Consider the following 13,513-nt stretch of genomic DNA (forward strand, 5'->3'; position numbering starts at 1 on the left):
TGAGCCCTATTGTAAGTGAGTGAGTGACCACTCATGATAGATCCTCAGAAAATTCCTTCAGTAACCAGGGGGATACCATCTGGACCCCTTGCTTTCTTTAGACGGAGTCTTGAAAGACCTTGTTTCATTTGTCCAATGTTGCGTAGTTCTCCTTCCCCAACAGGCCTCGGAAGAGGAAAAACAGTGAAGGTTGTATTTCCTAGTTCCTCGTCATTTTTCCACACAGTCAATCTGTATCGTCTCTCCAGATGATTTTGAACTACAAAGCACTTTGTTGATGAAGCCCCGCACTTTTTGGGGGTTCTTATTTTTGAGGGCTTGAATTTCATTTGTGTAGTAGTTTTTCTTTTCTTTGCCCCTCGGATGAGCTTTTGAACAGCATTTCTAGTTTTTAAAAAAGATTTCTCCGTTTTCCCTTTCCTGTGAAATATTTGTTGCATTTTCTTGGTGGCCGTTTTTAGTTGTTCCGTCATCCATGGCTGTTGTTTTTTTCTTTTGAAAGGGCATACAATATTGTCATACCCCACACACATTCATATACACTACATATGCACATATGCACACACTTTTGCACTCATCATTTGCTGCTGCTACTCTGTTCTTTATTTTACTCTTATTATTATCTAACCTGATGCCTAGTCACTTTACTCTGCCTTCATGTACACATCTATCTCAAATATCTTGTACCTCTGCACTGGTACTCCCTGTATATAGCTCCACATTGATCTGGTACTGGTATTGTGTATTTTATTTTATTCCTCTTGTGTTACTATTTTATTTTTTAAACTCTGCATTGTTAGGAAGGCAAGCATTTCACGATAAAGTCTACACCAGTTGTATATGGCACATGTGACAATTAAATTGTATTTGATCCTTCTGTCTTTCCTCTGATACTGTGGAATATATTATGATAATTCACATTCTCAGTGGTACCACAATTTCCCTGACACATGTAAAGCTGAGGAAAATGGAAGAGATGTGAAATTACCTAAGACATCCCTCAATAAATGGTGGTTTCATATTGATACTCAGCTTTGACTTTGGTTACATACCGTATTACATTGTTGAGCAACAGATACATATTATGTACTGTAGTAACCATATCCAATAGGTGTGGCTCATTTAAATTCTCTTGAAATCTATGGACTGTAAGTCCATGTCACAGCATCGGAGAAGCTACAACACTCAGTAACAACAAATAAAACACCTAAATAACAACTACTGTATTGGCTGAGTACCATCTCACAACACCGTTGGGCTTAATTCAGAAACCTAAAAGAGTTTGTATGTGTGCATATATTTTAGCAACAAGAAATAATAATCACATGCCATAGAGACACAATAAGTCATTCATATTTGAGAGGATTGACAACAACAGACATCCAGTCAGTGGAACAGCAATGGTGATTTTTAAGGCCATGGACTCTATTGAGAGCCACAGCACAATTGAGGCTAGGGCTGGCTTTGAGTCCTCTAAGCAGCTAGGTTATTCCACAGCAGAGAAGGGGGAGATGAACACACCGGCAGAAGAGATCAGCGGAGGTGGAGGGAGGGAGAGGGAAAACGCTGAGGGACACATAAATGCCTAGATGAGGAGGTGAGGTGGAAAGTTGAGGCCGGATGTAGCGTTTTAACACCGTTCTCCCTAGTTGGCTCTTTGCGAAGCCTGTAGACAGCTCACGCTGTGAGATCACTTTGACTGTTGTTCTAAATTGCCCTCCTACCTTGTCTCTGAGCTACTCAGGTTGCTATGGTATACATATAGTCAAGCTGCATATAGGTGTTGGTTCAACATTAGCTAGCTTGCAGAATCGGTGGCCAGTCTATAGGTATTAGAATGAGATAGCATAGGGCAAGAGTCCCATTGAACTTCTGATTAGCTAGGAGGGTTTCAAAAGGCTCCAATCTCCCACGCCACGGTGAGATTGTGCTCACAGTGTTACTAGCCATCTCTACAAAGGGCAAATGAAGAGATAGAGTAAGAGAAAAACTCAAAGGGAACACATCAAGCTTCCATTGTGTGACTTGTTTTTTCTCCCCTTTTCATTCCCTGGGGTTATTTGGAATAAAAGGCTGATATCTTTGATGTGGTAGGGAGAGATGCAGGAGGGTGGTGAACTGGACACATTAACGAAGAGAAGGGACCCAGGGGTCCAGACACTCAGGTTTAAATTCCATTTATAGCAGGATAGACTGTGTGACCGCGTCCCAAATTATACCCAATTCCCTCAGTAGTGCACTACTTTTGACCAGAGCCTTATGGGTAAGCCCTAAATCGGGAATATGGTGCCATTAAATTGCACATTTTGGGATGCAGCCAGTGTATGAGAAGACGATGTGAGTAAGCTCTGGCCAGGCGAAGTAGTAGAGGAGTCAGTGGAGCTTGCAGTCTCATCCTCGGTAAAAGCTCAAAGCTATGGTGATGTAGAAGCCGACTCCACCGCAATGACTATGCTTTGACACACACACACACACACACACACACACACACACACACACACACACACACACACACACACACACACACACACACACACACACACACACACACACACACACACACACACACACACACACACACACACACACACACACAAAGGCACCAATACGCACGCACACACACACACACACATTGGCGCTTTTACGCATGCACACACATGCACACACACGCTCCAGTGAACCCTCATTAACTTCACTGAACCATACCTAATGATTTCAAAAGCACATTCGTACATAACAGGTGATTTTGCAGAGGTGCTGCAATTTACTGAAACAGGTGATTTTGCAGAGGTGCTGCAATTTACTGAAACCTCGACTCTGTGATTTGTCACTGTACTTTGAGTTCTATTATTTCAGAGATGCGTGTTTCGTAATCATAGATGGATGGCTATAGTATTTGTTCCAAATGCCCTTTAATCATCTTTAAATATCGTGGACAGTAAGTGTCATAACCACAGGAGGATGACGGCACCTTAATAGAGGAGGTCGGGCTTGTGGTAATGGCTGGAGTGGAATCAGCGGAATGGTATCAAATACATCAAACACATGGTTCTCCGCTCAGCAGCCTCTACTGGTCATAACATAAAATGCATGACACGTCATTCATATTAGATTATATGTAATTTGTTGTCAAAGTCTATGCACTTGGCATGCCAATTTCAATGTACAGGGTATTTTATTGCAATGACAAACAAGGTGACCCTAACTCTTCTTCAATAACACTAACTATATCTTTCAGAAAAGTGTCAGAATGACTAGAATGGGATTCACAAGGTAATATGATATAATATGATATGATGTAACATGAGGCAATCTCTCTTCTTTAACTTCAATGCAGGTGCGTCTGGTGGTGGAGTTGTTGTGGCCTCTCTTCCTGTTCTTAATCCTCGTCAGGGTGAGATCAACCAATCAACCCATTTATCAGGGCGGATGTAAGTAGAACAGTCCCACTTTAAGCAAATGACAACTTAGAAAGGCTTTATATGTGAACTCAGCAAAAAAAGAAACATTCTCTCACTGTCAACTGCGTTTATTTTCAGAAGACTTTGTAAGTATTTGTATGAACACAACAAGATTCAACAACTGAGACAAAAACTGAACAAGCTTCACAGACATGAGACTAACAGAAATGGAATAATGTGTCCCTGAACAAAGGGGGGTAAACATCAACAGTTACAGTCAGTATCTGGTGTGGCCACCAGCTGCATTAAGTACTGCAGTGCATCTCCTCCTCACGGACTGCACCAGACTTGCCAGTTCTTGCTGTGAGATGTTACCCCACTATTCCACCAAGGCACCTACAAGTTCCTAAACATTTCTGGGGGGAATGGCCATAGCCCTTACCCTCCAATCCAACAGATCCCAGACGTGCTCAATGGGATTGAGATCCGGGCTCTTCGTTGGCCATGGCAGAACACTGACATTCCTGTCTTGCAGGAAATCACGCACAGAACAAGCAGTATGGCTGGTGGCATTGTCATGCTGGAGCATCATGTCAGGATGAGCCTGCAGGAAGGGTACCACATGAGGGAGGAAGATGTCTTCCCCTTGTTGCCATCCTGTACCTGTCCCGCAGGTGTGATGTTCAGATGTACCGATCCTGTGCAGGTGTTGTTACATGTGGTCTGTCACTGCGAGGACAATCAGCTGTCCGTCCTGTCTCCCTGTAGTGCTGTCTTAGGCGTTTCACAGTACGGACATTGCAATTTATTTCCCTGGCCACATCTGCAGTCCTCATGCCTCCTTGCAGCATGCCTAAGGCACGTGAGCAGGGATGAGAAGGGACCCTGGGCATCTTTCTATTGGTGTTTTTCAGAGTCAGTAGAAAGGCTGCTTTAGTGTCCTAAGTTTTCATAACTGTGACCTTAATTGCCTACCGTCTGTAAGCTGTTAGTGTCTTAAAGACCATTCCACAGGTGCATGTTCATTAATTGTTTATGGTTCATTGAACAAGCATGGGAACCATGTTTAAACCCTTTACAATGAAGATCTGTGAAGTTATTTGGATTTTTACGAATTATCTTTGAAAGACAGGGTCCTGAAAAAGGGACGTATCTTTTTTTGCTGAGTTTATAAAGTATTTCCAAAATATAGATGCTTCGAAAAATGTCTATAAACTCACAAATCTTTATACTCTAAAGCCCCCAAACTCAACAGGCGTACCGTGGGCCGGATCTGGACCCAGAACGTGGTCAATATGGACCGAGGGTCCCGATTTTGTAACGTTCTGACCATAGTTCTGTTATTTTATTATTTATTTTAGTATGGTCAGGGTGTGAGTTGAGGTGGGCAGTCTATGTTTGTCTTTCTATGTTGGTTTTTGTGTTCAGCCTAGTATGTTTCTCAATCAGAGGCAGGTGTCATTAGTTGTCTCTGATTGAGAATCATACTTACAGTGGGGCAAACATGTAGTTAGTCTGCCACCAATTGTGCAAGTTCTCCCACTGAAAAAGATGAGAGGCCTGTAATTTTCATCATAGGTACACTTCAACTATGACAGACAACATGAGGGGAAAAAAATCGAGAAAATCACATTGTAGGATTTTTTATGAATTTATTTGCAAATTATGGTGGAAAATAAGTATTTGGTCACCTACAAACAAGCAATATTTCTGGCTCTCACAGACCTGTACGAGGCTCCTCTGTCCTCCACTCGTTACCTGTATTAATGGCACCTGTTTGAACTTGTTATCAGTATAAAAGACACCTGTCCACAACCTCAAACAGTCACACTCCAAACTCCACTATGGCCAAGACCAAAGAGCTGTCAAAGGACACCAGAAACAAAATTGTAGACCTGCACCAGGCTGGGAAGACTGAATCTGCAATAGGTAAGCAGCTTGGTTTGAAGAAATCAACTGTGGGAGCAATTATTAGGAAATGGAAGACATACAAGACCAGGACAGAGGAGGAGCCTCTTACAGGTCTGTGAGAGCCACAAATCTTGCTTGTTTGTAGGTGACCAAATACCTTTTTTCCACAATAATTTGCAAATAAATTAATTAAAAATCCTACAATGTGATTTTCTGGATTTTTTCTATGATGAAAATTACAGGCCTCTCTCATCTTTTTAAGTGGGAGAACTTGCACAATTGGTGGCTGACTAAATACTTTTTTTTGCCCCACTGTAGGTAGCCTGGGTTACACTGTTGGTTTTTGGGTGTTTGTTTCCGTGTGAGTGTTTGTCACCACAAGGTACTGTTTCGGTTTTCGTCTTCATCACATCGTTTATTGTTTTGTATTTCAATGTTCAGTTAGTTTTAATAAATCGTCATGAACACTTACCATGCTGCATCTTGGTCCGATCCTTACCCCTCTTCAGACGAACCCCTGCTATCATATGAACACACATAAGACATGGCAAAATGTGTAGAATTTCAGGAAATTAGCATTAAAACAGCAAAATATTGGGTTAGGTGGTCATCAGCTGACCATATTAAGATGGCTGAGACAGAACACACAGACACACACCAATCAATTCACTAAATGGAAGCCAGCATCTGAGGACATTCCAGCAATTCGGGTGGATAAATTAAGATGGCCTTTACCAATGAAAAAAATGGTCAGTTCCGCAATGCAATAGCAGCTGGGTCTCGTCTACTTTGTTCCTTGACTTCCATCGAAACAAAAACAATTAGGGAGCAGAAGGTCTCACTTCCTCTTCTATCTCTGACTGCAGTATGTATCTTTGAAGGAAAGTGGAGGATGAGGACTTTTTGGTGGTCATGTATGAAAGGAAATGATCTTTCTGGTTCCAGGTCATTATCCAAATAACGCCATGCCGTCCTCCGGCTTGCTGCCTTGGCTTCAAGGCATGATGTGTAACATAGGCAACCCCTGTGTAAACCATCCCACGCCAGGAGAAGCACCAGGACAAGTCAACAACTTCAACAATTCCATGTATGTAGAAGGGCAACCATTTCAACCAATTTCCATACAGTGACAATTTCCAAATGTACTTCAATATGTCTTAGTTTGACTTACATTATTTCACCTTGATAATGGTAGGTTGTGATGCTCATTTGGCCATTGATATTGTTTTAGGATGTGAGTTATAACATATGTGAAAAAATGTTATAGCTATCTTTATTTAGCCAAGTTTGTTTGTTTGTTTATTTAAGATTTTTCTTGAATAATGTTACTTTTTTCAACCTTCCTCTGTCTAACCAGAATTGCTGGGATGTTGATCGAGCTGCAGTCACTTCTGGCAAACAGATCCAAATTCCAGAGGCTTTCAGAGGATGTGGACCATTGGGCTTTGATTATACAGACATCTAACCCTGCAAACGGTACAGTATTTCAACATTTCAACTCAACTTGTTCAAACTGGTTTTAGGGCCCTGGAAAATCATGAGCCCTTTGGAGTGGTGATCTACTTTGGCACACAAACTCAACCGATCCAGTACCCACTGTTCAAAACTAAGTCTTCAACCAAACCCTGAAAATCTCATGAATAATAAAGCTTTTAAAGCTTGTCCAATTACTGGTTCAGCAGTAATTTGAACAGTATAATACTTTACCAGACTGACAATCACTTCGCCATGGATTTGACCAAGGTCCTCCATCAACGAGAGTAGCCTATTCACAATTTTGTTATTCTCCAACATCCCTTGAAAAACAATGACAACTGATTATTTATGATCCAATTTTCTGTGTGAAGTGGCAGATCGTTTATCTTTATAAGTTGTTACTTTGCATTTGGCTCATTTAGCCTGATGATATTAAGATTTTCATAAGGCAACTAATTTGCAAATAGGCAAAAGGGGGCTTGGCCATTGTTGAGCCTCGCACAAACACCACACTGAAAACCACATTTGCATTTTGGGGTCGCGGGCTTGTAATATACAAGATTAAATCCATCAGAGATCTGTGCCACAGCTTAATTAATGGGATACGCTGTCTGAGGCGAGATGGCGAAAGGTCATTAAGACAAGCAAGAAGCAGAGGAATATCAAAGGGATAGGGATGGCAAAGGTGACTGTATTGTGCTTCTCACCGGAGATGATTAAATGTGCTAGGGTGGGGACGCCAATCTCGTCCGGCAACCAAGTTCAGTCGGAGGCGAGAGCATGTTTTTGGTTTTGACATGTTAGCGAAATGTTGTCCTACCTTATTGGTGGTGTTACAATGATAATGACAGAGGTAGTAATAAGTGTATACTATTGGTAAGTGTATAGTATTTGTAAGAGCATAGTGGTAGTATGAGTATAGTATTAGCAAGAGTATAGTGGCAGTATGGTTATAGTATTAGCAAGTGTATAGCATTAGTACGAGAATAGTGGCAGCATGAGTATAGTGTTAGCAAGAGTATAGTGGTAGTATGAGTATAGTATTAGCATGTGTATAAGATTAGTATATGTATAGTATTAGTAAGCGAATAGTACAAGTAAGAGTATAGTATTGGTAAGAGTATATTGATAGTCAGAGTATAGTATTAGTAAGAGTATAGCATTAGTAAGAGTATAGAATTTGTATGAGTATAGTACTAGTACGAGTATAGTGATATTAAGATTATAGTGATAGTACTAGTATAGTATTAGTAAGAGTACAGTATTGGTAAGAGTATAGTATTACTATGAGTATAGTGATATTAAGAGTATAGTGATAGTGAGAGTATAGCGACAGTAAGAGTATAGTGATAGGACGAGTATGGTATTAGTATGATTATAGTACTAGAAAGAGTATAGTGGTAGTAATAGTATAGTATTAGTATGAGTATTAGTAAGAGTATCAGTAAGGGTACAGTACCAGTAATAGTATAGCATTGGTAAGAGTATAGTGAGAGCAATAGTGTAGTATTGGTAAGAGTGTAGTATTAATAAGAGTGTAGTGATAGTAAGAGTGTAGTATTAGTAACACTGTATTATTAGTAAGATCATAGTGATTGCAAGAGTATGGTGATAGTAAGAGTGTAGTGCTAGTAAGAATGTAGTTATAGTAAGGGTGTAGTATTATTAAAAATGTAGTATTAGAAGAGTGTAGTACTAGTACGAGTGTAGTGATAGTAAGAGTTAAGTGATAGTAAGAGTATAATGGTAGTAAGAGTATAGTGATAGTAAGAGTATAGTATTAGTAAGGTCACAGTGTTAGTAAAAGGATATTATTCGTAAGAGTACAGTATTATTACGAGTATTTTAATAGTATGAGTAGCTCTACTTGTCGTTTAAGTTAAAAAAGTCCTTAGCATATCCACCAATATTGAAATTAGTTCCATAACAGATTTCATTATGTTCTATTTATTTACTCTAGAATACTTAACCGAACCATGTAGCCTAGTAGCTAACCACTGCACAGGAAACTAGTACTGGGATGTATTTCGATTGTGAGCTGCACCCTTACATTCTCATTCAAAGCGGGGAGGTTTGCATTCAACAGTCGATTGGTTTTGATTTTGTCACTGCAATCATGACTATCAGTGGGAATATATAGCTAGCTGGCTAATTGTTTTTGTTTGAATGATGCATCTGGACACTGTACCAGCTTTTTTGTATCACCTGGTTGATGGTTCCTGGTCATTTGAAAATATAAATTGAAGAGTCGTTTGAAGCTTGGGCTCGTAGTGAGGACAGCTGGCTCCTACTCTGAACTGTGTGTGGTGAGCTTTCTGGCTCCCAGAGCTGCTGAGGCATCACCCAAGTGGGTACCATACATTCTGGAGGAGGAGAAGTCCAGTTGCTACATGACTCAGGCTGGTTCCCAGAGTAGCCCTCTACATGATCGTCACCAGACTCCATCTTTATCAACCATCTCCCTGACCCCCTTCCTCTGAACTGTCCCTCTCCATCTTTGGAGGATGCATGCACTCAAAGACTTGGCCTCTATTGGTTGACCTTACTAAAGCTAGGCTACTCATGATGATGTACCGGTTGACCTAACTATAGGTAGGCTACTCATGATGATGTATTGGTTGACCTAACTATAGGTAGGCTACTCATGATGATGTATTGGTTGACCTAACTATAGGTAGGCTACTCATGATGATGTATCGGTTGACCTAACTATAGGTAGGCTACTCATGATGATGTATTGGTTGACCTAACTATAGGTAGGCTACTCATGATGATGTATTGGTTGACCTAACTATAGGTAGGCTACTCATGATGATGTATCGGTTGACCTAACTATAGGTAGGCTACTCATGATGATGTATCGGTTGACCTAACTATAGGTAGGCTACTCATGATGATGTATCGGTTGACCTAACTATAGGTAGGCTACTCATGATGATGTATCGGTTGACCTAACTATAGGTAGGCTACTCATGATGATGTATCGGTTGACCTAACTATAGGTAGGCTACTCATGATGATGTATCGGTTGACCTAACTATAGGTAGGCTACTCATGATGATGTACTGCTTTTACTGTTTTGCTTTTGAAGCACTTTGAGATTGTTATGAAAAGTGCTATAGAAATGTAATGTATTATTATCATCAGCACAAAATGGCTACTTAACTGACTGATACACGTTCAGCAATGATGTGCGAGCTCTCACTAAAACAATTCAACTGTTCGACCCTCCCTCGCTCTTATCCACATTTTATTGCAACATTCACTTGGAGAGTACAATACAATTTAAATTCTGATTCATCAGTAGTTTATGACCCAATGCCCTCCAAAGTGATGAGTAAACAAATCAAAGCAAAGCACTCTGGGGAATTCTACACCTAATGCTGTCAACAACAACATGAGAAAGGAACATCACCACTTTCAGAAATATCTCCCAATCTTTGATGTTTGACACTTTTAGGGAGTATATTGCATTCCATCTTCCCAAAAGAATGACACAGCTCCCTCAAAAATAGTTTTCACCCCAGATCCATTCTAACGTGAAAACACAACTTGTTCTCTTCTCTCCCTTCCTGTTTAAGGTCAGCCCATTCCTCTGAGAAGTATCCTAAATGACAATGAAATGTTCACCGCGTATCTGAAGAAGAACTTGTCCATGCCATTGACAGTAGTCAACAGTCTGATGAACTCAAATATTCACCGGAATGAGGTGAGTCAGCAAAACGCCACACACACATTTATTTCACGTCATAGTACTGCATGCAAAATATGTGCAGAAAGGTCCGGAAACAACATTGCACTCTTAACAAACACAACACAACTTTATTTGCCTGCTTTTCTCTTAAACACTTTGCCCACACAACACACGAACACAGACTTTTCAGCAAGGGTGCAGTGGCGCTAGAGCCAGTTTTTAAATGTCTTGTTCAAGAGCAAAATGGTTGGAGATTGTAGTTGGGATAAGAGACGAGCAGTCTTGCACTTCTTTTAGTACCCAGCCGTTGATTCAAACCAGGGACCTCTCCAACCTCTAGGCTACTACCTACCTCCCAAAATGATTGAACATATCACTGAATTGCAAGGACATCATTTTCAAGCCCAGCACTAACACACCTGGTTCAACTCATTTGACTAATCCCCAAGTCCCTGATTAGTAAAATCAGGTGTGTTAGCCTTGGGGGTTCCCAAGTGTGAATACTTGGGGTTCCCCCAGTAGTTGATTGAGGAACACTGCTTTACCTGGCTGGGACCTTTGTCTTTGTGTTTGGGTGAAATAAAGCTATACTGTAAGTGTGATCTATGAGCGACAAATTCCAACGCTGCTCCAACTGATATCAGAAGATGTGGAGGAAGACAATTATGTGTGCCAGGCAGTACACAATTCCCTGACAAGGGTGTTCAGATAGAATGCACAAGGATTAGGAGATCACCATCTCCTCCACTCACTGTCTAATGTGTGCGTGGGCCGGTGGTAGCGTGTGTGTGTTGTCTGTGTCTGTCTGCTCATGTGCAAAGTACAAAAACTGAAAACTGAATCAGATAGGTTTCTTTCACTTCTGACACTCCTCATATCCTTTAACAAGATGATGGGCATTTCAAGGCAGGACGACCTGAGAACCACCCTCTGCAATGGAACAACACTTGATAGATATGTGGAATTCACCAGCGCGTCTGACAAGGAGGCCTTTCAGAACGTCAGCTGCTCCCTCCCAGCACAACAGATGAGACGAGCCAAGGAAGTTTTCCTACAAAACCTGAATACAAGCAAGATGCTCACCAACGTAAGTAATTGGAATTAGGCTTACAACTTGAATGCTGTCAATTTACCTTATGCCTGGAATCCTTAATGGTGAAACGGCCACGTCCGTTTGGGATATTACAACAACAAAGATGTTACAGCAAACAACTGACACTGTTTTGTTTCTCCCTCTGACATCATTGCACACGCGATAGAACAGAAGAATACCCACACTGCTCGATGCAATAACAGTGGCGCTGTTTCCCGTAATGCAGATTCCATCTTCCATTGTGTTGTTTGTTTCACTGTGACACACAGTGCATGTAATGGAGCAGCATTGTATTTCACTGACCTTTTCTCTCTTTTGGATCTGAATTGTTTGAAATCTATGGTAGTCACTGGCTGATGGTTGTGGCATGTGGCATATTGGTGATTTGCAATTAGTGGCTATTTTCAGTCCAAGACATCCACATGTCACCAAGTAGGGAACACATATTAAGGCTAAATAAGGAGTTCTTAGACTGTAGTCAATTGGAGCTTGTTACTGTCAAATTGCAGGCACATCCTGTGCAGCTGTAACACTCAACTTAATACTGCGGTATAATAATACATATTTTAGTTCTATTGAGCTGCATAGTTTCTAAGAAGCAAAGAAAACATTAAATTGGACTTACTTACTTATTCCTTTTAGCTCGCAGTAAACCAAAGGGCCTCAACAGTGCATTGAATTGGATATATACAATATTATACAATATTGTGGAGTCGGCAATCATTTAGGTTAATATTGTAGATCATTTTCTCTGGAGTATTTTCATTACTGAATCTCACAGTCTCCGTGAGTTCACTTTTTCAATCTTGCATCGAACAGAGCATCCTAAGGTCAAAACTGTCCAAGACAATCACCATCTTAACCTGCGTTGTTTATTGCACATTTGAAATATGTGAGAGTGTATCTGTCTCAATATGTTGGCATGGTGGTATAACGGTTTGGACGGCTGTCGGGGAAAAGTATTTTTGAATAAACCCAAGGTGAGAGATTTTCCCTAAGCCTGAGAAGCTGAGATTTTTGCTCTGTTAAAGAGGCTGGATGGAAGTTATGTTACTCAACTCATGGAACCACACAATTGTAACGGTTTTCTAGGTGTGAAGGAGAGTCGGACCAAAACGCAGCGTGTAGATTGCGATCCATGTTTAATGAACAAAACGTAACACGAATCTAAAATACAAACACCACAAAACAAAGAACGTAACGAAAAACGAAACAGCCTATACTAGTGTAAACTAACACAGACAGGAACAAGGACACTAAGGACAATCACCCACAACAAACTCAAAGAATATGGCTGCCTAGATATGGTTCCCAATCAGAGACAACGATAAACACCTGCCTCTGATTGAGAACCACTCCAGACAGCCATAGACTTTGCTAGATCACCCCACTAGCTACAATCCTAATATATACACACCCACATACAAAAACCCATGCCACAACCTGGCCTGACCCAATAGATAAAGATAAACACAAAATACTTGGACCAGGGCATGACAGAACCCCTCCCCCCGCTAAGGTGCGGACTCCCGAACGCACCTCAAAACAATAGGGAGGGTCCGGGTGGGCGTCTGTCCATGGTGGCGGCTCCGGCGCGGGACGTGGACCCCACTCAGTCAATGTCTTAGTCTCCTCTCCTCGCGTCCCTGGATAGTCCACCCTCGCCGTCGACCATGGCCTAGTAGTCCTCACCAAGAACCCCACTGGACTGAGGAGCAGATCGGGACTGAAGGGCAGCTCGGGGCTGAGGCAGCTCGGGACTGAGGGAAAGCTCGGGAGTGAGAGAAAGCTCGGGAGTGAGAGGAAGCTCAGGAGTGAGAGGAAGCTCAGGAGTGAGAGGAAGCTCAGGCAGGTAGATAGATCTACCAGATCCTGGCTGACTGGCGGATCTGGCGGATCCTGGCTGACTGGCGGATCCTGGCCGACTGGCAGATCCTG

The 13,513-nt window shown here is 41.5% G+C and overlaps 1 protein-coding gene across 2 annotated transcripts in view; it reads left to right on the forward strand.

Moving 5' to 3' along the window:
* Positions 1-13,513, forward strand: part of LOC118391988 (phospholipid-transporting ATPase ABCA1-like) — a 291,273-nt gene that overhangs the window by 28,347 nt on the left and 249,413 nt on the right. For both annotated transcript variants that reach the window (XM_052459513.1, XM_052459512.1), the window contains exons 3-7: positions 3,338-3,431; positions 6,258-6,399; positions 6,670-6,788; positions 10,370-10,497; positions 11,372-11,569. In XM_052459513.1, coding sequence (XP_052315473.1) covers positions 3,338-3,431; positions 6,258-6,399; positions 6,670-6,788; positions 10,370-10,497; positions 11,372-11,569 — 681 coding nt within the window. The remainder of the gene's footprint in view (positions 1-3,337; positions 3,432-6,257; positions 6,400-6,669; positions 6,789-10,369; positions 10,498-11,371; positions 11,570-13,513) is intronic.

This window comes from Oncorhynchus keta, chromosome 13 (assembly GCF_023373465.1).
Source record: "Oncorhynchus keta strain PuntledgeMale-10-30-2019 chromosome 13, Oket_V2, whole genome shotgun sequence".
NCBI lineage: Eukaryota > Metazoa > Chordata > Actinopteri > Salmoniformes > Salmonidae > Oncorhynchus > Oncorhynchus keta.